The sequence below is a fragment of the Cladophialophora carrionii genome (genome assembly GCF_000365165.1).
Source record: "Cladophialophora carrionii CBS 160.54 unplaced genomic scaffold supercont1.10, whole genome shotgun sequence".
Lineage (NCBI taxonomy): Eukaryota > Fungi > Ascomycota > Eurotiomycetes > Chaetothyriales > Herpotrichiellaceae > Cladophialophora > Cladophialophora carrionii.
Window position 1 is genome coordinate 376,888 of NW_008481817.1, and position 25,619 is coordinate 402,506.

General features: G+C 53.3%; 9 protein-coding genes across 9 annotated transcripts; 4 read left to right on the forward strand and 5 right to left on the reverse strand.

The window, feature by feature from the left end:
• Window positions 1-205: 205 nt before the first annotated feature.
• Window positions 206-901, forward strand: G647_09608 (uncharacterized protein; the record flags this gene model as incomplete). Its single annotated transcript, XM_008725602.1, has 2 exons — window positions 206-399; window positions 478-901. 2 exons carry the CDS (start codon window positions 206-208, stop codon window positions 899-901), a joined length of 618 nt encoding a protein of 205 aa, XP_008723824.1.
• A 2,643-nt stretch (window positions 902-3,544) lies between these two features.
• On the reverse strand, window positions 3,545-5,582 carry G647_09609 (uncharacterized protein; the record flags this gene model as incomplete). The annotated part of the gene is made up of 6 exons (XM_008725603.1): window positions 3,545-3,912; window positions 3,969-4,525; window positions 4,583-4,911; window positions 5,009-5,088; window positions 5,189-5,326; window positions 5,381-5,582. 6 exons carry the CDS (start codon window positions 5,580-5,582, stop codon window positions 3,545-3,547), a joined length of 1,674 nt encoding a protein of 557 aa, XP_008723825.1.
• Window positions 5,583-7,088: 1,506 nt separating this feature from the next.
• Window positions 7,089-8,770, reverse strand: G647_09610 (uncharacterized protein; the record flags this gene model as incomplete). The annotated part of the gene is made up of 6 exons (XM_008725604.1): window positions 7,089-7,990; window positions 8,045-8,387; window positions 8,441-8,468; window positions 8,524-8,583; window positions 8,637-8,661; window positions 8,725-8,770. 6 exons carry the CDS (start codon window positions 8,768-8,770, stop codon window positions 7,089-7,091), a joined length of 1,404 nt encoding a protein of 467 aa, XP_008723826.1.
• Window positions 8,771-10,910: 2,140 nt separating this feature from the next.
• G647_09611 (uncharacterized protein) lies at window positions 10,911-12,922 on the reverse strand (the record flags this gene model as incomplete). The annotated part of the gene is made up of 5 exons (XM_008725605.1): window positions 10,911-11,033; window positions 11,088-11,917; window positions 11,967-12,505; window positions 12,589-12,763; window positions 12,823-12,922. 5 exons carry the CDS (start codon window positions 12,920-12,922, stop codon window positions 10,911-10,913), a joined length of 1,767 nt encoding a protein of 588 aa, XP_008723827.1.
• An 844-nt stretch (window positions 12,923-13,766) lies between these two features.
• Window positions 13,767-14,803, reverse strand: G647_09612 (uncharacterized protein; the record flags this gene model as incomplete). Its single annotated transcript, XM_008725606.1, has 3 exons — window positions 13,767-14,044; window positions 14,280-14,643; window positions 14,696-14,803. The coding sequence occupies 3 exons, from the start codon at window positions 14,801-14,803 to the stop codon at window positions 13,767-13,769; spliced, it is 750 nt and encodes a 249-aa protein (XP_008723828.1).
• An 860-nt stretch (window positions 14,804-15,663) lies between these two features.
• On the forward strand, window positions 15,664-16,987 carry G647_09613 (uncharacterized protein; the record flags this gene model as incomplete). The annotated part of the gene is made up of 6 exons (XM_008725607.1): window positions 15,664-15,706; window positions 15,755-16,098; window positions 16,147-16,211; window positions 16,267-16,324; window positions 16,468-16,596; window positions 16,658-16,987. 6 exons carry the CDS (start codon window positions 15,664-15,666, stop codon window positions 16,985-16,987), a joined length of 969 nt encoding a protein of 322 aa, XP_008723829.1.
• A 933-nt stretch (window positions 16,988-17,920) lies between these two features.
• On the forward strand, window positions 17,921-20,163 carry G647_09614 (uncharacterized protein; the record flags this gene model as incomplete). The annotated part of the gene is made up of 3 exons (XM_008725608.1): window positions 17,921-18,383; window positions 18,473-18,876; window positions 18,937-20,163. The coding sequence occupies 3 exons, from the start codon at window positions 17,921-17,923 to the stop codon at window positions 20,161-20,163; spliced, it is 2,094 nt and encodes a 697-aa protein (XP_008723830.1).
• A 384-nt stretch (window positions 20,164-20,547) lies between these two features.
• Window positions 20,548-21,662, reverse strand: G647_09615 (uncharacterized protein; the record flags this gene model as incomplete). The annotated part of the gene is made up of 4 exons (XM_008725609.1): window positions 20,548-20,739; window positions 20,994-21,160; window positions 21,227-21,475; window positions 21,524-21,662. 4 exons carry the CDS (start codon window positions 21,660-21,662, stop codon window positions 20,548-20,550), a joined length of 747 nt encoding a protein of 248 aa, XP_008723831.1.
• Window positions 21,663-21,929: 267 nt separating this feature from the next.
• G647_09616 (uncharacterized protein) lies at window positions 21,930-25,614 on the forward strand (the record flags this gene model as incomplete). The annotated part of the gene is made up of 3 exons (XM_008725610.1): window positions 21,930-21,958; window positions 22,014-25,268; window positions 25,347-25,614. The coding sequence occupies 3 exons, from the start codon at window positions 21,930-21,932 to the stop codon at window positions 25,612-25,614; spliced, it is 3,552 nt and encodes a 1,183-aa protein (XP_008723832.1).
• Between the last annotated feature and the right edge of the window lie 5 nt (window positions 25,615-25,619).

Sequence of the window (25,619 nt, forward strand, 5' to 3'; positions counted from 1 at the left end):
CCCACCAACTCCTGCCCTTGCAACGATGGTCGCTGGTGTCTTGTAGAGCAACTTTGGAGCGCAAAACGCGCCTGGTCAATGATGCAGAGTAATGCCTAAGTCCAGATTAGGACTAGTGTCAGGTACAATGACTCGCAGTAAACAATGTGTCGGAATTGCTACATGACCACGTCCAAGATTCTCTGCTATGTATGGTCATATCAACATGGCAGCCACACGTGCTACAGCACCGCTCTTTCTATCAGCCCGGACAGCATGCTCTAGCTGCGTCCGTGGAGCTGCCGCCTCCAGCCCACGATGGTCTTCAACGTCGACCGCATCAGAAACTCCAGCTTCACCACTGCTGTCGAAGATAAAGAATGACTTGAAAGCCGCCATGCGTGCAAAAGACACGGCAAGGTAAGCCCCTGCAACCCACTGCCGGCTATGCGTCTGCGTCCCGTCCTAGGTTCATCGTGTGCTGAAACGAAAGGTAAGGTTAACCGTCCTACGCGGCACCATCTCGGAGATCAATCAAGCCGCCTCATCCTCCGCGCCGGTAAAGACAGACATGCAAGTCCTCGCATTACTCCGAAAAAGGAAAGCTGCCTCGGAAAACGCGAAGAAGGAGGCCGAGGCCGCGAATAGGGCAGATCTAGCGGAGAAGCAGGACAAAGAGATAGAGGTCATTGAACAGCTTGTCGGGAGTGTGAAGATGGTAGAGTCGCAGGCTTTGAGGGACATTGTGAGAGGGAAGATTGAAGCTCTGAGAGATTCGTCGCACGGAGGGGAGTTGAAGCAGGGTGCTGTGATGAAGGAGCTGTTGAAACCAGGCGGAGAATTGGACGGCAAGGTATATGAGGGTAAAGTCCTCGCCGAGGTCGTGAGAGAGGAGTTGGCGACCAACCCTAAACCCTCATGATCAGGTTGGGATGTCCGACTGTATTACCATGTATCACTACTAGGAGGAATCAGGAAGATACACTCACAACAGGAGTTTGTTATTCGGCCCATGTGGAAAAACATACTGCCCGACCTCGCTTGGCGGCTGCAAAAAGTTACGTCGAGTCCGGCCAGAACTCACTGCTAACACCATGCAACAGGCTCACTCGGCGGAGGACGAAAAACAAAAGCTGTACCACAGCCACTGTTCGAACAGGAGGCTGTGGTAACAGTTATTTGATCGGGCTATATCCGGTGGCCAGCGGTCTACTCCCATCTCGTGTTCCTGTGAACACCGATTTGACCTTTGTCAAGTATGCAACCTGGGACTTTTTGGGATATCGGGTGGTAATCGGACGTTGTTCGAGTCGGTCGAACAGTCGAGTGCGTTCGAGTCGGAGGCGGGATTCGAAGTCGGCGTCGTCGCAATTCGTCCCTGACACGCCTTCTAGCCCGGTGCTAGTTTGACCGGATGCCAGTGAGGAATTGTTGCCAGAATTTTGACAACTACGAAATATATGTGATGAATGTTGGCAGGGTGAAATATGATTGGAGGGGCCACATGTGAAGTTCACTTTGCAAGGTATCAAAGGGGACTCGGCACGACATGTTGATGCACTACTTCTGGATACCGCTTTGCTGCTCCCTGTCGATCCTCCCCTTGGTCCCTTCTTCATCTCCTTCCCAGACGCCCAAGATACAATTCCGTGCCGTCTTCTTTCAGCAATGTGCGTATTCCCTTCAACGTCGCGAGATACGCCTCGTCACCCCTCTCCCTCGACACGGGCATACGAGAGAAAGTCAGCCCTCTCCTCTGCTCTACAAGTCCCTGAAACACCGTCCTCGCGACGTTTGACCATCAAACTCATGTCATTCGATTCCTCCAAACGCATGTGTCCGATGAGCCCTGGCAGAAGTGTAACACAGTCTCAACGCCTTCTGCCATAGGGCCTTGACTGGCGAAAGCGACAATCCGAGAAACTTCCCCAGCGAAGAGCTCATCTGAGTCAATCGCTTTCTCCAGTGACGGCCCGACCAACTTCGCCAGTGAAGACCTCGTCCGATCCGAGAGCTCCACAAAGCGGTCTTCCTCTAGCAGACCGACCCCGTACGCACAGTCGATCTGGATGGCCAAACCCTTGTGCGAGATTTTTGTCCTGGATGTTCTGCACCCCGCTCAGGAGTGCAGCTGCAAAATACAGTTCCACCCAAAGTCCTGTGGTTCGCGGCTATGGAAGACGTGATGGCATGGCATACAAAGGCGTGTAAATACAGCCTTGGAAGATTACGCGGCACGCCTACAGGCAGTATACCCTCGCCTTTAAGTTTCTTGAAGAGAGCATAGAACTCGATCGCGGCAGAATCGTAGCCTTGTTTCCAGCTCACTTTAACAGGCGTGGACTTCTCCAAGTCTTTTATCGTTGACTAATACTCCCAAAGCAGTGAAGCCTACACTTATTAGTAGTATACCTAGGCTCGCCTCTGAGAGTTTTCTAAGTTGGTATAGGCCTCGATCGCAGTAGCAGTTTAAAGCCTGTCTACCATTTAAAATTTTAGTCAGATACACAGGCGTGGAGACAGAGAGGAGAAAGTACAAGTAAGTATCTCCGTATTCTGGAAGACGAGCACCAGCTAAAGATTTATGGCTTAAGTACGGAGTACATCAGGCTCCTGTCTATTTAGTCTACCTGAACGGTTGAGAGTAATTAGCGACTGAGCCTGTCTCGCCTGTCTCGCCTGTCTCGCCTGTCTCCCATTTCCAGCCGTACCGGGTACATTGATATCTCGGTCTCTGGAACGTTCTGACATCAAGTTGAACGGAGGATGACATTGGTCGGACTTTACGGAGAACTTGGGCCAAAGACGCGGCGATGCTGAACCAACACAAAGATCAAAAGTACTGCTCTATAAGTTGAAATATCAGAAGTCGTTACATCTCACATTACGTGCTAGGCTAGGCTTAAAGAGAGCCGGAATACGAGGTTGCGAAGTGGTGTCGGTGCTTGGAAGCGGATCACTGCACTGTAGCTGACGCTCCTCCTGTCAGCGGCTTGGACCGAGCATTGCACGCGAGAGAAGTGGGAACAATGAGAGTACGCGTACAGTACTGGCAGGCCTCCTTGATGACTTATGGCTGCTCTGAACCAAAGTGGATGATTAGGAGACGATGTTAACAATTGATTTGGAAGTGGGTCTTTCATTCTAAAGTCGGGCCTCACCATCCTTTGTTGTTGGGTAGAGAGAGGGTGAAGTGGATCGTCATATGCGGTTCGACCGTGTCAGATCAGATTGAGTTTCAGCTGATGTGCTCCGTCCGGAGTACTGAACCTGACATTAGTCGATCAACGGCCCCACGAGCCCTTCGCCGCGACGGGCATCACCACAATCAGGTCAATTGCGAAACGGGAGAGCCGATGGCGACTATCTCCCGCGAACAGCGACATGTGAGAAATAACAGAGCGGGAGCGTTGACCGTGAGACCCCGGCTCTCGAGGAACTCTCACAAGCAATCGAGGCGAGGGAAGTATTTGTGAACGACAGTATGGTGTTCATGTCTGCTGGCGTAGGGAATTAGCTGCAAGTAGGCCGGAACTGGTGGCTCCCTCCGTGAACACCACAGACATTAGATGAATGCCCTAAGTGCCTTCTTCCATCCAGGCACTCGTCCGCTTTGGGCCGCAAGTTCGAGACTGCCCCGTCTAATCCCGGTCGTGACGTCCATCTCGCTCGAACGAATGAACATCTTCCAATCTCGCGAATAGATCTTCCAGCCAAGGTACAAGGCAATGACGATCGGTGCAGCAAGGAAGTTCTCAAAAAAGATTTCCGGATCCGGGCTGGTGCCCAGTGGGAATAGCGAGACGTAGAACGTTGCTATGATGGCGATCGCACATAGGGAGACGCCGATGTAGGAGCCCCAAATGCCGAAAGCGGCTTGGTAGGGCAGCTGCTCCTTGGTGAAGCCATGGTGGTACCAGCCATGGCGGAAACCTATAGAATTTTGTCAGTACAGCGTCAATTTGATACGGGTCAAGCGCGGCACTTACGGATATGTGAGAGGTTGATGCTGAACCAGAGGAAGAAGAAACTCAACCCGGAGAGCGAGAGCAGCCAGGTGAAAATGGTGCCCGCTGCATTAGCCTCCCCAATGTACGCGAGAAGGCCGAAGAGAAGCTGGATAACGATGCACCACACAGGCCGACCCTGTCTATCGACGTACATCAGAAATCTGGGGCCCATGCCTCGTGCCGCGAGGGCCTGCATGGTGCGAGAAGATCCGTAGGTGCAGCTGTTCGCAACACTGATGACCGAGATGGTGATAACGGCATTGAAGACTGAAGGGAGGCCCTTCACACCTGCATACTTGATGGCCAGCACAAAAGGAGATGCCTTGGTATTGGCTCCACTAGCGCCCAGGAGATCAGGGCTATCCGAGGGGACAATGAGGCCGACGATGAACAGCGAGAGCACGTAGAATGTTGCAATTCGCCAGAAGACCTGCCGGGTAGCCTTAGGAAGGGAGCGGTGAGGGTCAGCTGCTTCGGCGGCCGCGAGTCCGACCAGTTCCGTTCCACCAAATGCGAAGGCTGCTGTCACGAAAACACTGGCTTGGTTAGAACTTCGAACGAATGTTGCTTGCGAACCCGACCAAGGGACTTACGTGCAGAAGCCCTTGAATCCATTCTGAAACGCGCCTGGATCGTGCCAGTACCGCGCACCGATATATCCACGACTGTCAGTGGATACACCACCACAGTCAACGACGATGCCGAAGATGATGAAGCCGATACAAGCAATGATCTTGATCATGGACAGCACAAACTCGACTTCACCATATCCGAGAACGCCGAAGACTTGGACCAGGATCAGAAAGACCAGGAACACAGTAATCCAGACAGAGACATGAATGTCGTCTCGCCAATATTGGATCGTGATCGAAGCCGCGGTGAGTTCAAAGGGGAGAACGGTCAGCCACCCAATGGCATAGTCCTAGGATCGATCGTCAACATCCAAGCAATATGAAGACGAGGCAAACTCTTGAGCCCGATCTCAAATGACACTCCTGCAGAGAATTGGGGCCACCTACCCATCCGACTGCGAAACCGAGGGACGGGTCCACGAAGCGGGTAATGTATGTGTAGAAACCGCCATTCACTGGGTACAGGACTGTCAATTTGTTAGCGAACGGGACATCAAATCTGTGGGAGGCAGCATGATCCTGGAAACACAGTCTGCCAAAAGCGGGACCGCCCCTGTGCGGACTGACCAGCCAATTCCCCCAGTGCCTGCATCGTGCAGAGCAACATGAAGCCGATGATGATGAAACCGAGAAGAACACTGCCAGGGCCGCCTGTTCGCAAAGCACCACCCGAACCGACGAAAAGACCGGCTCCGATCGAACCGCCTGTGAACGTTTGTCAACGCAGGGTCCTTGACAGCATTGTGAGGATGGCTATACCGATCGCAATCATCTGCATGTGTCGCGAACGCAGCTTCTGCGCGAGCGGATTGTGTTGTCGCTCCACGGGGTCGATCTCATCTTCATAGGTGATTGCGCCTGCCAGCTTGTGCATCTTCGGATCATTGAGCGCCTCCGGGTCGACGCCATGCCTTGTGGCCTCGTTGGCAGTGACAGCGTCCTTTTCTCTGGGTTCCGCCATGTTCGCAGACAAGAGAACGCAGTATGGCGCAGTTTGAGAGGGAGAGTGGCAGAAAGCTGGCAGACTTTCGGGTCAAACTGGGAGGGGAGGGTTGCATTTATCTGCGGCCAGTTCCCAGATCATCGTTTTTCGAATAGGAAGGCGTGAACACCGCGTGCCAACAGATCAAGTAGCAGGTGCACAGCATGATGGGTGGGCTTGCAGTAGTTAGCGAGGGCCTGTGCCCTTGTCGCCCACAGCAGCATAACCCCGACACGGCTCCATGCGCCAAAGTCTGACTCTCATAGGACGCGGAGGGCAGATGGGCTGCTTACAGTAAGGTCAGTCCTGATACTCAGAGTGGCGATAGTGGCATTGCACACGATTGCGCTCGTACACAACGCCTGCCATCTACAATCTGTGACGTTTGGGTTGGCCTCTGAATGCAACACCAGTTCTCCATATTTCCCCGCAAAAAAGAAACTGGTGGAACGGCCAATTCCATTACGCAGGGTGACTGACTTCAGAGCCAATAGACGCCGCGAAGCCGAGGGCCACCTTGGTTAGCTTGAGAGGAGCAAGCATTAATTCCGTTTTGCGATGGACCAATTGTTGCCCCCGAAAGATTGTCTTGGCATATGCTTGGCAAAATGGGGTCTCGGCGCCGTCCAGCTCGATCGAATCTGGAATCTAGAATCTGACGGGCGCCTTCTACCGGAGAGTACGAGTATGCGGGCACCGGCGATGAGCAGCAACGGAGATTGAAACCCAAAGCCACATGTCACATGCCACACTAGGGAACTGTACAGTAAGCGAGTAAGTTCATAGTAGTCCGTACAATACAATCCTGCACCTTCGACCGGCCCGCTCCAGCGCGCCTCTTGTCCCGAGAACCTCATCTCTTGTTGTCGAGGATCAGCATATCCTAGTCATCGCGGGGGGACGAAATTGAGTGACAACGATATGATATGGTATTTCAACGACCTGTCAAGATATGCAACAACGACAAACTATTCTGAATATGGAGAAAGCGAGCAATAAAGATCAAGTCAATGAGTCTGGGAACCAGGGACGTCCTTGTACTGTAGCCACGAGATATGAGCTGTCAGTGCTATATCCACCCACTCACTATGACAAAATGGTCCTGTACGTATGGGAAATACTTCCCGGCCGAGCTCGTCTTTGATATGGTTTATTACGACCAGTGCATTCCCTGTATCGTATTACTGCTACTGCTGCTGCTCCTGCCATGGCTCGCGCTAACCCCGACCCCTGTACACATTCACTCGTCCACGCCTCCATGCACGCGGGGGCGTTCTTTCTGAGGACGTCACTTCGAATCGATGAATCTGGTTCTCGATATCCTATCCTATTGTATCCGATCTTGATACCTTTCACGCTCCGCGCATGCCCTGGTATGTCTTTCTTCGCTGACCGGGCGTAAGAGACCACATTGCTCGTCAGCGGAAGGTGACACTTTACACCTGACCAACCGGCATGTGTTGGCACCGAGGTTTACCGGACTGTTTACTCCTCCGCTAGACTCTGTCCCTCCCTCAATCCCTCGACCTTCAACTCCTCGCCCATGGCCCGTCTATACAGATCGCGCACATTCTCCGTTACTGTCTCGAAGTGGCTACTAGCGTCGAAGGAGTTGGAGATGAAGATCTGATCGTTCACACCAGACTCGAGCGGCTGGTACAACGGGATCGGAGGACCCATGAATTTCTCTTCGATCCTGCCCAGCCTTTCGAGGCCGGGTTGGAGTTCGAGATGGTGGTTAGCCGACGTTTCGGCGATGGTGCTGACGATGGCGATGTAGTAGCCCTTGGGGCAGACGTTGTGGGCGGAGGACACCATGGCGATGTAAATGTCGTGCTTGCGGCCGACTTGGGATTGCGGGATGATGAGTTGGAGCGAATCGGCATCGCCGGTCTTCTCGAGTGGGTGGTTCAAGATACAGATCGCCTTCAAGAGATGCCCTACCACCTGCACCTTGCCGGGGAAGTAAGATGGGTCACCGAGGATCATCTTCGTCTTCGTGGTGAACTTCATTCCTTCTTCGTTTTCGTCCCCGCGGTCGCGCATCGTGGCTTTTATGCCTGAGATTTTGGACCCGTCGTAGAGAAACTCGTCGACCGAGGTGTTGAGCATATATGTCCCGCCGTAGATAGCGGAGAGACGAGCAAACCCCTGGGGGAGTTCTCCGAGCCCGTACAGTGGGTAGATGTAGGGGGATTTGCCATAGCGTGCCATCGAGTTGGCGTACAGCCGAATCCGCTCGACGGTTTCTTTGGCTTGGCCGGGTGAGTTGATGTAATCGTCGGTTGAGTACAGGGCCATTGAGTGGCCGATAAAGTCTCGCGTTGAGGCTTCCAGGCCGAATTTGTCGTACACGTCTTTCATGGTGCATTGGTTGAGGTTCAACCCTGCAAGCGTTAGCCCTTTCTCATTCTTTTTTGGCTCCATCTCGGCGTTCGCACCATTATGTGTTGCTGGGTTGCTTTCTTCGAAGGCACCCACCCATTCTAGGAATTTCTTTGCTCTCCTCTTTTCGAACAGGCCCATCAACGGCGAACTTAGTGCTTCAGCTGCGGTGGAGGGGACTTTGGCGACGGTGGCTCGAGGTCCTGAGCCTTGCTGTACGAAGCTGCCGGCAATCTGTTTGAACTCGAGGTATCGCGTGACATCAGTCGAGACCAGGATGTTTGTGAGTTCGCCATTGGCCATCAGAAGCTTGGGAACGAGGTCGATGTTCCAGTCGTTCACGCGACCGTACTTCTTCCACGGCTCTTCACCTTTGTTGTAGCCATATTTCTTGAACAGCTGCGCGGACCATGTCAGACGATGCCCTGCTCTTGGGAAATCACCATGCTTACAGCCTCGATGTTTACAGATGCGGCTTCCCTGCATATCGTCGTCAGCGCTTGTTACTCGACCTCGATGTGTATGCGATCCGTACCCGCCATAGTGATCGTTGCGGTCGATGTGGAGGACCTTCTTGCCCTTGACGGAGAGTACGCTGTAGTGGTGTCAGCAAGAGAGCCCTGCTCTTGAGAGGCAGGCGAGTCGTACCCGGAGAGCACACATTCCGTCAAGCCTGCACGCTGAGTGTCAGTCAACGATGATGATGGTGGGGTAAGTGGCTAGCGGAAGGGCATACCTGTGCCTAGGACGATAACATCATACTCTGGGGCAATCTCCTCCATCGTCAAAGGCCGGAAAGAATGTCGATCGGAGGAATATCAGAAGATAACAGGAATATTGGTGAGGCAAACAAAGAGTAAATGGTCGGTGAACATTGTTGTCGCGCTATGCCACCACAGGCATCGCAGCGTATACCGAATGAGGTCATGGTGCCAAGACTGAATCTCGCCTCCTTCACCTCAAGTTCGGCTCACTTAAATCACCTCAGGTAGGAGTCTATGAGACGCCCACAATCGCAAGCTTATGGTATCTTCATCTCTTAATATACCTAGGTGGAATTGCTAGAATACCGTTGGCCCCTGTCTACCAACGGTCCCGCTCCAGTGGCCTCCATAACAGCAGAAGCGCTGGCACCAAGAGCATCGCGTTTGTTGTAACTACGACGTAAAGAGAGCCCTGCCATGCGCGGTGTATGCAACCTTAAGTGATCCTGGATCACAGCGGGGCTCTAGGACCTGACGGGTTTCACTCTAATGTACAGAAGCCAACAAGAGTACGTGTACGTGGGAGAGTTGGAACGGAGATCCAGAAAAAACCCCTGTTGTTGATAAGAGTCTGCGCGACAGACATGCTTATACCCTCGTTGAATTCCTGCATGGACGGCAAGAGGGAATGTCCGTCCGGAACATATACTCGCTGGCTGGTTGATTCCAGCGTTGCCGGAACTCCCTCGCATGCGTAGGGGCTGCCGCAACCGACCCCAATGCGTAAATTATCCGGTATACAGTCGATTGATTGATTGCTGTGGCCCTGATCTTCCAGGTGTCAAGCAATCCAACCCCCACACAAGAGGATCTCAAGGAAACAAAACAGACTGGTATGTTCTCCGCGCCGGTCTCCGTAGCCGATATGAGCCAGAGATTTAAATCTATGGGTATTTCCTGAGACTGTTTTCCGTTCGGCATATCTTGTTCTGCGTCTTGACATCAGAAACCTTTAAACATGTCCCCATGGGCAATAATAGGACGCGAGAACGGACTCGCCTCTCTCATCCCGAGCCTTCAAAGGAGTGAATGAAGGGGTTGAAAACCGGGAGATTGCAGGCATGTTTTGCATTGTTGAGGCTGCTTCGTCGTAGTCGGCCCCTTCTGCAGGGCCAGAGGGAGTGGTCAGATCCTCCATAGCTAGTCAAAGCCAACTCCCCGGAAGAACAAAGGCACACAAGGCGGGCCACAGCTCGAGCTAGGTGGGTGAACGGTCGACAATCATCTCCAGCAAGTACAACACCCCCCTGCTCGCCAACAATAGAGTTTCACTCGACCACCTGGAGTAGGAGATAGCAAAGAGGTCGCCGTAGAAAGGGTGTGGAACCCATCCACGTCCGCAGCCCTCGGGTATTAACGAGGCAAGGCTTGGCATCATCGCGTATGATGACGCATAGCGCGAGTCGCGTTTTGTGACGCGTACTTGACCTTTTCAGGCGGCGTGATCACCAGCTGGTGCCAGCTCTGTACGTTCTATATAACTACATCAGCAAGTGTTCGTTCTACATAACTTCATTAGCAAGTGTTCGTTCTACCTAACTTCATCAGCAAGGGTTCGTTGACGGCAACAAAAAGTGAAGGTGAAGCGTGAGAGCAAAGCTTCAGGACTGGAAGAAAGTACAAAAACTAAAGGTGAAGCGTGAAAGCAGAGCCCCGGAACCGGAAGAGGTCACCATTAGCTCTTGTATAAGGCGATTTGCTTTGGCAAGCTAATTAATTTACCACTTGAAGTACGACCACGACATGAGGTTCAAGTGTAGCTCGCTCCGGTGTCAGGGTATCACGCCGTGCCCAATGGGATGATAGGGCGTGAACCGTGGTCGCAAGGACCTTGCCGCGTGAAACTGCCGCGTCCTTCACGCAGCCTGCGACTTGCACTAGGACATCTTATGCCGAGTGAGGGCCGGCGAGCATAACGGGGATGCCCTGCTTCTACACGTGGCAGGTGCTCAAAGATGGGTGAGTACGAGGGGACGGGGCGAGCAAAGACAGGATTCAGACTGAGTTTGTGTTGAGCTACTTGGGCATCTTCAACGTCCAGACAAGGAGGCGCTCTTCTGAGCGCCGAGTCTGAATCAGATTACTTCTCTGTCGAAGCTGATATTTTGGTCGTTTCCTTCGTATTTGTTGTTGCGTCCTGAGCATCCTGTCGTCATATTCATACTTCACCTGTAGGTGCGGTCTGTTGCGCCGCTGCTCGCTTCATTTTCTCTCTTGTCACGGAGATCTGCTCACTGAGTCTCCATGGATAGTCAAACGTGTCCATGACGATTTCACACAGCTGCAAGGATATGTTTAGCACCATCCGGCTGATGGCAAGAGTTGTGAGACGTACCTGATAAGTGTCCCCACTAGCAAACTCGTCGTCGTTCAAGACTGCCTCCAGCTCTTCCACTGTCCTTGTCGCTCGACTCTTTGTCTTGATGCCGAGATCTTGCCTGGCGCCAAAGAATTCTAGCATCTTCTGGTAGTCCCACATCGTGCTCACGTCGTTGTATCCTTGCTCCGGGCCGTGGATGGCCCTCTCGATGGCGTAGCCGTTGTTGTTGATGACAAAGATGATGGGCTTGAGTCCATACCGAATGTATGATCCGATCTCCTGCACTGTCATTTGCAGGCTGCCTTCGCCGACAATCAGGACCACTCTGCCGGTATGATTCATCTCCTTGGCGGCAAGCAACGCCCCGAAGCAGGCACCAACCGTGAAGCCGATAGATGACCAGAACGTCTGGGTGATGTATTTGACGTCGGGAGGGAAGGTCGCGTCAGGCATGCCGAATTGTGCTGTGCCGGATTCCACCAGTAGGATATCATTCTCGTGAAGGAAGCGTCCGAGTCTTTGCCAGACATAAGCCTGCTTGATCTGTCCGGACTTCTGATCGAGCAACACAGGTACATCTACTCTGGGCGCTTTCTGCGGCCTTGGGAGGTTGAACTTTTGCGGGTCGGCTTCCAAGGCTGCGACCAGCTTTTTCAGAACGGGGAGGAAATGGACGCCGTCAAAGGTTTGACCTTGCACTTTGCAGAAGTCATGTCCCAGCCAAACGAGGTGCTCATCTTTAATCTCTCTTGTGAAGCCTCCTGTATTTGAGTCCGACGGAAGCGGGCCGATGTTGAGAACGAGATCGGAGGCTTCAATGCTATCGGCGACTCCTGGGAACGATACTGCTAGGATTTAGCCCAATTCACGGCTAGTTGCCTGCGATTCACGCACCTTTTCCGTTGTAAAGACCGTTGTAATAGGGTTTGGTCTCGTCAATCACTCCCTTCGACAGAGGCGTCGAGTAAGACGGGAACTGCGTCAGTTCGGCCAGCTTCCTGATCAACTCGCGTCCGCCGTGCCGCACACCAATGATATCGGCTAATATGGCGGGGCTGGTAGCCTTCTCTACCACGGAGAGGATGCTGCTGACAATCTCATCTTCAATCTTGCCGTCTTTGTTCTGCACGCTCGTATCTAGGGGTGTCTCAAGTCGCTTTGCGTCGAGCGCGACTGATACTGAATCGACAGGGACATAGATGTAGACAGGGAGTCGACTTCGCAGGCATGCAATGAGGGTCCTGTCAATTTCCTCCGCCATTGTATTGTCGTCCATCAGGTAGGCGTGGGTTTCGCGGATCGGTTCGGCCATCTGGATATAGATTGCGTGGTCCATGTTGGCTTTCATGGTGTGGTGAAGCATGGCTCGCGCTTTTTGCATTGACCTTGCCGGCATGCCCACAATGTGGATCATACCAGCGTGCTCTGCGTAGCTGCTCTCTCGAAGATTGGGTTAGCGATCGGCTCTAGACGGACCAGACACCCTCAGAGATGATGGTTGAGTGATCGCACGTACGCGCCAGCAACGCCATTCATAGCCGACAACTCGCCAACAGCATAGGTTGTCACGAGCACAGCCGGGGAGCCCTTGATCCTCGTGTAGCCATCAGCAGCATAGGCGCCATTGAGTTCGTTGCAGCAGCCGATCCACTTCAATCCCGACACATTGTAGATTTCATCTAGGAGGGTGACTGAAAGGTCTGTGTGAGTGGCCTCAAACGCGTCTGATGAGGATGCCAGTAGAACTCACGATTGAAATCTCCAGGAACTCCCAGAATATGTTGTGTCCCAAGCTGTTTGATCCTCTGGAAGAGGTACTGTCCCATACATACGGTCGATGATGAGGTCATGGTGAAGTCCGTGAGGTCAAGTCCAATTCAGACTGATGATTTACAGCAAGTGAGAGAAGTGAGGTAACGAGAGCTCCAGGTGCTGACAGCCTCGTCATCCAGATATAAAGAGGATGATTCCCAGCTTGGAAGTCCAACGGTTTGAGCATCGGCTAAGCAGGAGGGCACCACAGAACAAGGGGTGTTTCTGCTGGGGAAATCGACCGAGGCTGCGCGGGGAACGCACCGCTTACACCACTCAGTCAGTTACATTACTCGCTTATTCGCGGTTATCTCGCTAATTTCGTGGGGTTTAATTAGTGGCGCCTGGGGTGGCCGTAGGGCCCCGAGGTGGCCCCTAAAGGACACCCACTGAGTAAGCAGCCTCGCCAGCACAGGGCTCTTGGGATGTCAGAAATTCGGTCGTACTCCCAACGCGTATTGGTGTTGAGTTGCGCGCCTTTTCGTCTTTACGGAGGATCGACCTCGGCGACGTGATCGAAAAACAATACTTTTACTAACAGCGATTAAGGCTTGTTCTTCCATTCAGTCCCAGACGCGGGGACCACTATATCTCACAGCTGCTCAAAGGGGCCTTACCCCGGCCTTACTCCCATAGGTGGCCATACTCATATCGCCATCCATCGTTCGTGTCCGTTTGCTGTTGAGTCATGAAAACCGAATGCGTCAAATGGAATGATAAGACTAAATCCCTGAACTTTTCTTTTATCAGTGTCCGGTCCTTTTGTTGGAAGTCCAGAACCACGATATGTACATCAAGGCTATCAGTGGACACTTTCCCTTGGCTTTCCTGACGTGCGCGACCAAAGGGGCTGATTGCGGCTGCTTCAACTTATTGGCCTTTTCATGGAAATGCGATGCCGCCATCGACGTGGATGACTTGTCCGGAGATGTACGATGCTCCGGGGCTCGCGATGAAAAGGACCGTCTCAGCAACCTCGGTCGCTTTGCCCTCTCTCTTGATGTGCTGGTTGTTCCTTAGCCTTGCTCCGATGGGTGACCCCTCCATGGACAGATCCGTGGCTATAGGCCCAGGAGATACCACGTTGGCGGTGATGCCCTTGGGGCCAAGCTCCTCCGCAATGGCAACTGTCATGGAGGTCAACGCTCCTTTGGAAGCACCTACGTGTTTATTAGCCTTGAGAGACAGTTTTTGCATGACGAAGCTCGGCACGGTCGCGACCACGTCGACGTGGCTATTCTCTAGACTTACAGTATACCGGCAGCATCCACGAGCCAAGGCGGGAGATCTATATTCCTCCAAAGTTAGCATTGTTCTAAGCACCAAATTTAGGACTGATGGGTCTTGTGGCTGACGTCTGCCACCATCCAACGGAGCCCGTGGGATGACGTTGACGGGACGGGGACGGGAGACTTGCGATGCTTCCTATATTGATGACACGTCCGCCTTCCCTCATGTACGGAAGTGCTGCCTGGATAAGGTCGAATGGACCTCGAACATTGATTCGGAAGGTCGTATCCCATTCGTCGAAACCGACGGATTTGATTCCCTCAACATTGGGTGCAGCGTACCCGGCATTGTTGACGATGATATCAATGGTTTTGGTGTTGAAGGACTTCAGGGCCGCATCGACGAGCGTTTTGCCGAAGTCGGCGCTCGAGGCATCGGCTTTGACGGCCGCCGCCTGAACTCCAAGACCCTTGATCCTACTGACGACTTCCTCTGCAGGTCCGGCGGAGCTGTTGTAATGGATCAACACCTACAATCCAGCGGTTAGCCAAGGGTTATATGGAGGGTATTCCTGGCTATACATTGGCACCTTGTCCAGCTAGGGCGATGGCGGACGCTGCCCCTATCCCATTCGGCTTTCCCGCTCCCGTGACTATGGCTGTCTTGCCCTTAAGATACTGTTGAGACATGGCGTTTGAGAAAGCTTTAAGTATTGGCGAAGATGCACAGTGGGTTGGTTGAGAATCAATGATGGTGGAAGTGATGAGGAGAGGTCGTCCTCAGCTCGGCGCTGGCTTGTCGTCCCTTTTATCTGAGGCCAAGATTTCTTGCGTGACCAAGGACATCATTGCGGCAGAAACCATGTTCTGTAATCCTAGGTTCCATTCCAGGGTGCGCCGTAGGATGAGGTCTTTCTCAGCACCTGGCAGGCGGGGACTTGGTGGATTCCGCTGAGGCGTCTTTGCAATCAATTTAACACTCGCTGTCTAGTTCTGATGACCGACGTTACAGGCGTTTATGGACCTTGTGACAGGGCCCGCTCTCATGCTAGTCGCCGAGATGCCAGAGACACGAGCTGAAGCTTCCATGACCGGGGTTTCCATGCGGCTAATAGATATCAGCCCACTGAGTCCTCCGCTTCGATTGGGTCGCCCGCTCGGCGAGCACTGGGGCTCCGCCGAAGAATGCTTATCTAACCGCCCACTTGCAGTAGTCGATGCTTCGAAATATTGATACTTCTCTTGTTTGATGACATGTGCATCATCAACATAGCGGAGGACTCCTCGCGGCCGGCTACGGCTTTTGAGATGGGGGCAATGAGTCGAACAATATCCCACGGAGCAGTGCCTAATACGAACAGTGCTTATAAGCCGGCATCAATACGCCAACATGCTTCTACTCACCATCAAATATATCACACTGCACGGGTCTTCAGGACATTGCATTAACAAAAGGATTCGCACCAACAACCAGCGTACACGTCCAGACCATCATTGTCCAACAACATCAGACTGCAACCACTTCCAGCTCGAGTCCCGCTGGTTTTAGGATGCCTTCAGTACTCCTCTTTGGCGCGACCGGTCTCATTGGCTGTGGGTGATCCCTTCAAGCTATAGTATCAATTGCTGACATTCTCGAAGCTCGCCTCGCGCTCGAAGTCAAGAAGTCACACCCTGACTGGCCCCTGACTGTATTTCTGCGCAACACCAATGTGGATGAGTGGTTCAGGACGGTTGCCAAAGCAGATCGGATTGTACATGGCTCGATCTCGGATACGGAGCTCGCCCGTTCTCTGAGCAAGGAGCATGATATAGTCATCAACGCCATCACCTCGTTCGATGGTGGCTTTATCGCCAATGTCATCTCCGGCATGGAAGAGCGACCTTCGAATTCGAAGGGCACCCTGATCCATGTCTCGGGCACGGGAAATTTCATCGATTACGGAAAGACCGGCAATTTCAACCCCGCCAGCAAAGTCTGGAATGTTAGTATGGCCAGCAGCGCTCAAGGTTACGCATACTGACTGAAACAGGATGACAAAGAAGAAGACATTCGGCAGATAACAGGATCCATGTTCAATGGAGCTACGGATGTTCCGTAAGAGCTTCCCATCCCGGCCGACAGGGGGTCTCCAGTGCTGACATGTGGACAGTGTACTCGAGGCAGGTGAACTGGGAAAGATCATCACTTACATTGTGTGCTTTGCGATGGTAAGCTGCCCTTGCCTTTCCGCCAACGGCTCCCTGTGGACAGCGCATCTCCCAGCTAGGATATTTGATATGAACTCGCGGTTCCCTTTCACTATTGTTTCGCGGCTCCTGGTTAGTCCAAGAGAGGTGTTGACAGTTTCCAGACTTATGGACCCAACATCGGCCCCGTTCCAAACCTGGGCGTTGCGTACAATATTCTCACGTCCAATGCGAAACAGCTAGGCTACGCGCCCTATGTCGGTGATGGCACAGCCGTCGCAAGCACAGTCCATGTGAGTTCCTCCCGGATCAGACGGTCTTCCAATGACGGCGCAAGCTAATGCATGTCCATAGATCGCCGACGCTATCCCCTTCCTCAACAAGATTGTAGGAATAGCTGGAACGGAGAAGCCCACAGGTAGCGCATACTCGCGATACTACATCCTTCATGGTGAAAGGGTCAGTTGGAAGGACATGAGCACTGCCTTGGCAAAGGTTCTGCACAGAAAGGGCGACTTATCCTCTCCAGAGCCGAAAAGAGTGCCATCTGCAGAGGCGGGCGCGGGGGAAATAGGCGCCCTCGTGGCGTCGAATATGCTCGTGCAGGGTGATCGTGCGGCCAGACTGGGTTTCAAGGCCACACACCCGTCAATCCTGGTCCAGATGCAGGAGGATCTGGCGTAGCAAGGTTTCAACGTAGTGCTCCGTACAGTATTTTAGATTGCCCACTTGACGGAGGAGGCCTCCTACTACACCTCCATCATATTTCCCTCAGTGGAGACCTGCTACCAAATAGCTCAAGATGTGTATTGACCGGGGTATCTCGGGAGAAGAAACTGCATATTGTGTCTGCGAAGAGCGTGCATTGTGCAGGTTAGATGGCACAGTAACGGCGTCTAGAGTGATTCGTTGAGTTGATACTGGTAGAAGTCATAGGTACTCAATTCGCAGGACCTGGTACGGAGTAATGGTTTGTTTATTCGGTGCCCTGATTAGGCCACCTAGCTGAGCTAGTGGCTGTCTACAGAGCCTTGACTAATCAGACGGCGTTACCAAATTTTAGCGTGGCCTTTGCTTCCTCCACATTCAGACTCGGACGCTTGGTTATCGACTCGACCAGGCCGAATCGAAAATCTCGCAGTCCTTTTGAGTTCGACGCTGATTCCAAGTAGAGACAAGCACAGCGTCTCTCACGAACAGCCCCAAGAGCACCAACAGGTCCGGACTCTTAGTCATTCTTCACCATCACGTAATCCTCAGCCCTATCAGCGGCGGGCGTGCGGACCTTCAACTTGCTCCGACCTTCCGCAACCTTGAAAAATACGTCTATATCGAAGTCCACACTCCGGTCCACTATCCTCACGTAGGAACTTTTGATGTTGCAGACCCCGTTAGCGGGCTGAACGCTACCCGAAGAATTCCTGGCGACGAAAGTGAACCGGCTTCGCACTGCGTCATGTTGACAAACAAGTCATCTGGCTTACCAGTATGAGCTTGCTGGCCTGTGCATTGTGACAACGCGCATGCATCTTTCAGTCTCGCATACTGTAGAATAGAGGCCGTCAAGATGCCGATGTTGAAGGCGCCTTCTGAACCTCAATCTAGCTACGTATTGCAATGAGTTCCTCGAGCACCCCCATCCAATCCAGCAACCAACCATCGCAACAGTCTACCACGGCCACTCAAGACTTGCCATGCTTCGACTGCCGACGGCGAAAAGTCAAGTGCTCCAAGACGGAGCCATGTGCGAACTGTCAACGATTCGGGGTCGAATGCGTCTACGAGGATACAGGCCGCCTGGTGCACAGACGGACGCCCACCTCCAATGATCCCCTGGTCAGACGCATCGCTGAACTCGAAGAACTTGTGCGGAACTTGAGTCGTCGACCCCAACAAGGCAACCCAATGAACACCATGGCCGAGAATATTGGCCAGAAGTTTGCGAACCAAGCGCCTGCCGTTGGCAACACCGAAGGCAGGCTCGTCTTCGACAAGGACAGGTCTCGTTACCTTCACAAGGGTTTCTGGGCCGCAATGTACGACGAAGTCAGAGACTTGAAGTTCACTTTGCAGGAAGAGCGTAAGTGATTTTCGAAAGCTGTTCCGCTATGAACAGGATCCCTTGTTCTGATTGCCCGCCGCCGTCCCTGGTTGCTGACAATCATGCAGCGAAGGCGCACGGAGACACGTTTCTGTTTCCCTACATTCGAGAAGAGGCCTGCCGACCGGCCGTTGTTGATCTGCCGACTCGTGAGAGCGACTTCTTGGTCCAAACGTTTGTCGAAAAGGTCGACCCTTTCGTCAAGATTCTGCACAAGCCGACACTTCTCCTGGAACTGAATCACTTTCGCCGTGGCATTTTAGCAAATTCGGCCGAGTTCCAAGTCCGTTTGTTCGCCGTATATGCCTTGGCACTGTTACCGCTTTGTTCGACCATGGTGGAGTATCGTTTCCACGAAGTGAAAAAGGTATTGCTGTCGCGCTACCGGTCGCATGTCGAGCAGGGGCTAAGCCAATTGAACCTGACGACAACTCAATCCGTGTCGACACTACAGACATTCTTGCTCTATATTGTGGGTTCCATGACCCGATCCCCAGACTGATTCAACAGCTCACTGGTTTGGTGTCAACAGACATTCCTGTTTTGGACGGGCGAAATGCTCCACGTTAGCACTCTTCTAGCCGTGGCCCTTTCCATGGCAAGAAGAATGGGCCTCAACCGAGATGGGACGCACTTCCACCTAAATCCCTGGGAGATTGAGCTGCGTCGACGGCTATGGCACCACCTCGTTCTCCTGGACACCTGGTGCGTTGAAAACCACGGCCTCCAACCACTGCTCCGGCTCGGCGACAGCGACACTTCTCTTCCGCTGAACGAAAATGATTCCGCATGGGATACCTCCGAGTTCTCCTCGTATCAGCCACAACCGCAGAACAACTTCACGGACGCGACCATGGCGCTCATGCACTACGAGTTCGGGTCTCTCACGAAATTCATCCTCGACCACCCGTACACGCCCGCGACGACGACGCGCAGCTACTTGGACCTCCAGAACGAAGTGCTCCGCCAGGCCCACCACCGCATGGACATCCTGTACATGCGCAACCTCGACACGGAGAACAACGTGCTCCACCGCCTGGCGAAGGACCTGTTCGACCACTCCTTCCGCCGCCTCCGCCTGATGCAGCTCCAGCCGATCGTCAACGCGAAGGGGACCATCGTGGCCGACGCCCAGCGCCCGGGTCTCGAGGCCAAGATGTACCAGCTCGCCGTCGAGTACTGCAAGGCCACCCAGACGCTGATCGACTTCTACACGCCCTACAGCCTGGACTGGGCCGTCATCCGCGCTTTCTCGTGGCACTCGGTCGCGACCATGCTCTCGATGGTCCTGCGCCACGAAGCCCTGAGCAATTCGCTCGAAGCCCGCGCAGCGAGGCACCGCATCGAGCTGCTGTTCCAGAACAGGCCCTCGATCGACTATCTCGCCGGCAACGACAATCTGTGGGAGCCGCTGAGGATGCTTCGCGCCGAATTGGCCGTGAGGCAGGCCCTGCCGGTGCGGCCTTCGCGGACGGGGATGGTGCCGCCGGCTGGGAATGAAGCGCGGCAGGGTCAAGGCCAGACTCCGGCACAGCTACAACCACAAGCACAAGCACATGCACACGCACACGCACACGCACACGCAGCGGCGCAGGGGACCCCTGACGTCAGTACAGAGGGTGGTGCTGGTGCTGGTGGTGCTGATTTGGTTTCGATGACCTCCACGAGCATTGATCCCGCATTGTTCGGCTTGGCCACGGGATATGAGGGCGAGGTGATGGGTTCTGAGCAGTGGTGTGATTTCGAAGTCTACATGTGACGAAGAGAGGTCGAAAGGGCCCAGCACGGCTTGGGCAGTCGCGCCTGATCGTACCTAATCGTTGCATGGTGCAAAGGGAGCTTTGACCATCGGCAAAGGTACGCGCGCACTCACTGGCACTTGAGAGTTCAAGTCGCTGGGTCTGATTTGATTTGCACGAAAGTCTTCTGCTGGGTATTACCCCGTTGGTGCTGCGAATCTTATAGAATTACAAGGACTCAAGAGGTTGGAGAGTCTATAATACATGCATTGCGCACTTCTATGATTCATGATTGGCCACAGCGCCGTCTTCCGTCACTATGGGTAGGCAGCTGGTAACTATACATGGTGGTTATACCGTCCCGGCCGAACTGGGCTGCCAATAAGAGTAAACAATGCTCCACATCAGGACACCGCGGGTGTAGATTTTGGAAAGCTCTCCTGCGTCGACGATGCTACGTCATCCTCGAGAGCAGCTCCCTCTGCCTCGGCAAATATGTCGGCGACCGTTTTCTGGTTGACTAGCACGTTGGCCTGTTGGAACGATAATTGTCGGTCGACGAGGACTTCGCGGATGAGTTGCATAGTTGTTTTGATCTGGTGGACGACAAGCTCATTAGCAAAACACCTCTTTTCGACCCGAAGATTGGTGTGTTGAGGGAACAATATGCTGTATTTCATTTTGCGTTGCTCATTCAGAAACCTTCAGGAGGTAAAATCATGGCCAAGGAGGCTTAAGCATTGCCTCCGAGGCCGGGATACTCATATCGGCGAGTGAAAGGGGTTGGGTTCATCATTGGACTTTTCCCTAGCAAAAAATGTGTAGACCAGAAGAGACAGGGGAGACTCACGACATCGACTCTCTCCTGATGTTCCACCTCTCCAAACCCTGCCCGAAGGCGTGTGCGTTCTTTTTCTCGCGTAAGGCTGCGATTCAGCTCCTTCACACATACCCAGTAGAGTTTGTGGAGGTCGTCAAAGGATTTCACGGACAATTCCTTGTACTCCCATGCGCGACCTGCATTGATGCCAGCGAGTTAGTCGCGCGACCATATTGCCGTTCTCGTGTGTCACTCGAACTTACCGTGGCTGGACTCCTGCTCTGGATCCAGCAGTGCCTGCTTGCTCTGATCGAAGAATCCCCAGAGGCCGTGGTCCTGCGCCTCAACATACTCCGGGTTCGTGCCCCGATGATCTCTCGCCACGGGTACCGGTAACGGATAGTTCCATAACCCACGTGTACTTCTCGGTCCTGTCCGGCGGATTGCGCTCACGCCTCTCTTTTTGTTGCGGTCGATCTTGGGCCGCGCCTTCAGCGCCCAATTCGGTTTCCCTGACGTAGCAGCTTTAATGCCGGCTTGTTTCCTTGTTGCGGAAGAACGTTGGTTGGGGGTTGACGTCGAGAATTGTGCTGTTGCAGATATTGAGATGGGAAATGGGCGGGCGAAAGCGGGAGCCAGGAAGAGGGGAACGCTGGTCGAATGCGACGGGGTGAGGAAAGATCTAGTGAGCGACGCCATGATGGCAGCCGGTAAGCTGGCAGAACTGGGTTACCTGGCAATGTATACCTTGAGCTGGCTGTTGCTGCAAGTCGAGGGGTGAATTGAAAGTGAAGCTCGATTGAAACTCCGCATGAAATCCGCGCCAAGCACGTGTTGTACTTTCCCCCTTTTGGAATGATTTGCTTTAGCCCTATTCGGAAATAGTCAACATTGTGATCGATGAACAACTGTGCTTGCGCTTTCGAACTGCAATGACCCTGTCGGAGCCATAGACTAACAAGCAGTATGAAGATCATAGAGTTGGTCATCGATGGGTGAGTCGTGACTCAACAGTCCCAGACGTTACCGTCGACTAATGAACACGTGCAGCTTCAAGTCTTACAGCCAGAGGACGGTCATCTCTGGTTGGGACAAGACCTTCAACGCGGTGACTGGACTCAACGGCTCCGGGAAGTCCAACATTCTCGATTCAATATGTTTCGTGTTGGGTATCACCAACATGTCGACAGTCCGAGCGCAGAATCTCCAAGACCTCATATACAAGCGCGGTCAAGCGGGCGTGACAAAGGCGAGCGTCACGATCGTGTTTGACAATAGCGACAAGAGCACGAGTCCGATCGGCTTCGAAGAGTATGCGCAAATCAGTGTGACGCGACAGATTGTCATGGGCGGCACGAGCAAGTACCTCATCAACGGGCATCGCGCGCAGCAGACGACCGTGCAGAATTTATTCCAAAGCGTCGGATTGAACATCAACAACCCGAACTTCATCATCATGCAAGGTCGAATCACGAAAGTGCTGAACATGAAGGCCGCCGAGATTTTGGCTATGATTGAGGAGGCCGCCGGAACGCGCATGTTTGAGGATAGAAAAGAGAAGGCAGTCAAGACCATGGCGAAGAAGGAGATGAAGGTGGTAGAGATCGAGGGCTTGCTGCGCGAAGAAATCGAACCGAAACTCGACAAGCTGAGAGGCGAGAAGCGGGCGTGGTTGGACTATCAGAAGACACAAAGCGAGCTTGAAAGATTGACTCGAGTGGTTGTCGCGGCAGACTATGTTCGAGCTGGCGAGAAGATGAAGAACGCGTCCCAAGAGCATGAAGCCAAAAGAGCGAAAGTGACGCACCTCGAGGAGAATGCTATCAAACTGAAGCGCGAGATCGAAAACCTGGACGAAGATTCTCAGCGTGTACGAGCTGTTCGGGAGAAGGAAATGCGCAAAGGTGGCCGATTCCAAGCAATTGAAGCCCAAGTGAAAGAATTGAGCCATGAGCTGGTCCGACTTGCAACAGTGCTTGATCTGAAGCAATCCAGCGTTGCTGAAGAAGAGCAGAAGAAGAAGGATGTCACCAAAAATGTCAAAAGTCTGGAAAAGCAAGTCAGCGATAAGAAAGCCGGTCTGGAGAAGTTGCAGTCACAATGGAACAGTGCGAAAGCTGAACATGATTCTCAAAACTCAGAAGTCGAGAAGAAAGAAGAGCTGCTGTCGACGTTGCAGACTGGAGTTGCTTCTCGCGAAGGACAGGAAAGTGGCTACCAAGGTCAACTGCAGGAAGCCCGAGCGAGACTGACCGCGGCCACGACGGAGCAAGAACAAGCGAAGCTGAAGATCTCTCACCTCGAAAAGCGCATAAAGGAAGACGAACCACGCGCAAAGAAGGCGCGAGAACAAAACGCCGATCTCCTGAAGGACCTGGAAGTACTCCGCAAGGATGCACAGAAGCTGGAGAACAATCTGCAAAGATTGGGGTTTGAGCCTGGCAGAGAAGAGAAAATGCGAGAGCATGAGGTCACCCTTCAGAAGAGCATCCGCGAGCTGTCACGACAAGCCGACGAGATGAAGCGAAAAGTAGCCAACGTCGACTTCCACTTCAGCGACCCTTCACCCAACTTTGACCGGACAAGAGTCAAAGGTCTAGTTGCGCAGTTGTTCACTCTGGACAAGGACAAGTCAATGGCTGGCACTGCGCTGGAGATTTGCGCAGGTGGCCGGCTCTATAACGTCGTCGTTGACACGGCTGAGACTGGCACCCAGCTTCTCCAGAATGGCAAGCTCAAGAAGCGAGTCACCATTATTCCGTTGAACAAGATATCCGCCTTCCGAGCGTCAGCAGAGAAGGTTGGAGCAGCACAACGGATAGCACCGGGCAAAGTTGACCTCGCGCTGTCCTTGATTGGATACGAAGACGAGGTTTCTGCCGCCATGGACTACGTCTTTGGCACAACGCTGATCTGCCAGGACGCCGAAACAGCCAAGAAAGTGACCTTTGACCCGTCAGTCAGACTGAAGAGCGTTACACTTGAAGGTGACGTGTATGACCCTTCAGGGACGCTGTCCGGTGGCAGCTCACCAAACTCCAGTGGCGTGCTCGTGATCCTTCAGAAGCTGAATGAAGTGACGAAAGAACTACAAAAACACCAGTCAGAGCTTCAACAGGTGCAAGAGACGATGAGACAGGAGCGAGCGAAGCTGGCTGATATCAAATCCGTCAAGCAGGAGCTCGATCTCAAGACACATGAAATCAAGCTGGCAGAGGAGCAGATCTCGGGCAACTCTTCATCGTCCATCATTCAGGCGATAGAGGAAATGAAGGCAACAATTGTCCAGCTCAAGCAAGACATGGCCAATGCGAAGACTCGAGAAGTCGAGGCATCGAAGGACGTCAAGCGGATCGAGAAAGACATGGAAGACTTCAGCAAGAACAAAGACAGCAAACTGAAAGAGCTGGAGAAGTCGATAGCCGAGTTGAAGAAGTCGCTGACCAAGACCTCCACTGCCATCAAATCACTCCAGAAAGAATTGCAGGACGCTAAGATCGACTGCGAGCAAGCCGAGAGTGATTTGAACGCCGCAGTGGAACAGCTTGCCGAGGTCAACGCCACGATCGAGACACAAAAGGCAGAACTCGAGGCCTTGCGACAAGAAGAAGCAAGCGTCAAAAGCAACCACGATATGGCCCAAGGTGAACTCGTTGACGAGCAAGCGAAACTGACAGGGTTTGACGACGAGCTGCGCGAACTGGAACAAGCCAAATCCAAGAAGTCGAAACAAATCGCCGAAGAGGCACTCGAGGCACAGAAACTGGGCCACGCTGTGGACAAGGCACAGAAGGACGCCCAAGCAGCAGCGCAGCTGGTCGCGGCGCTCGAAAAGGAACACGACTGGATCGACGACAACAAAGATCAATTCGGCCGGGCGGGCACCCCGTACGACTTCCACGGCAAGAACCTTGCGGAAAGTCGGGCCACGCTCAAGAACGTGACGGAGCGATTCCAAGGCATGAAGAAGAAGATCAACCCGAAAGTGATGCCCATGATCGATAGTGTCGAGAAGAAAGAGGCGTCACTGAAGAACATGCTGCGCACGGTGATCCGCGACAAGAAAAAGATCGAAGAGACCATCAGCACGTTGGACGAGTATAAGAAGGAGGCGCTGATCAAGACGTGGCGCAAGGTCACCGAGGACTTTGGCAACATCTTCTCGGACCTGCTGCCGGGGAACAACACGGCGAAGCTGGTGCCGCTGGACGACAACCTCGAGCGGATCCAGGAAGGGTTGGAGGTCAAGGTCTGCCTAGGGAAGGTGTGGAAGCAGAGTTTGGCCGAGTTGAGCGGTGGGCAAAGGTCTGTTTGTTTATTCCCCCCAGTTCCTTTGCTGCTATCTCTGAACGACGGTGCTGACTGGTGACCCTTGTCTCGCAGATCGCTCATTGCTCTGTCCCTCATTCTCGCCCTGCTGCAGTTTAAGCCGGCGCCCATGTACATTCTGGATGAAGTCGACGCGGCGCTCGATCTGTCGCATACCCAGAACATTGGCCGCATCATCAAGACTCGATTCCAAGGTTCGCAGTTCATCGTCGTCAGTTTGAAGGATGGCATGTTTCAGAATGCCAACCGAGTATTCCGGACGAGGTTTAGTGAAGGCACGAGTGTCGTGTCTGTCATGACGCCTGGGGAGTTGAAAGGGTGATGAGT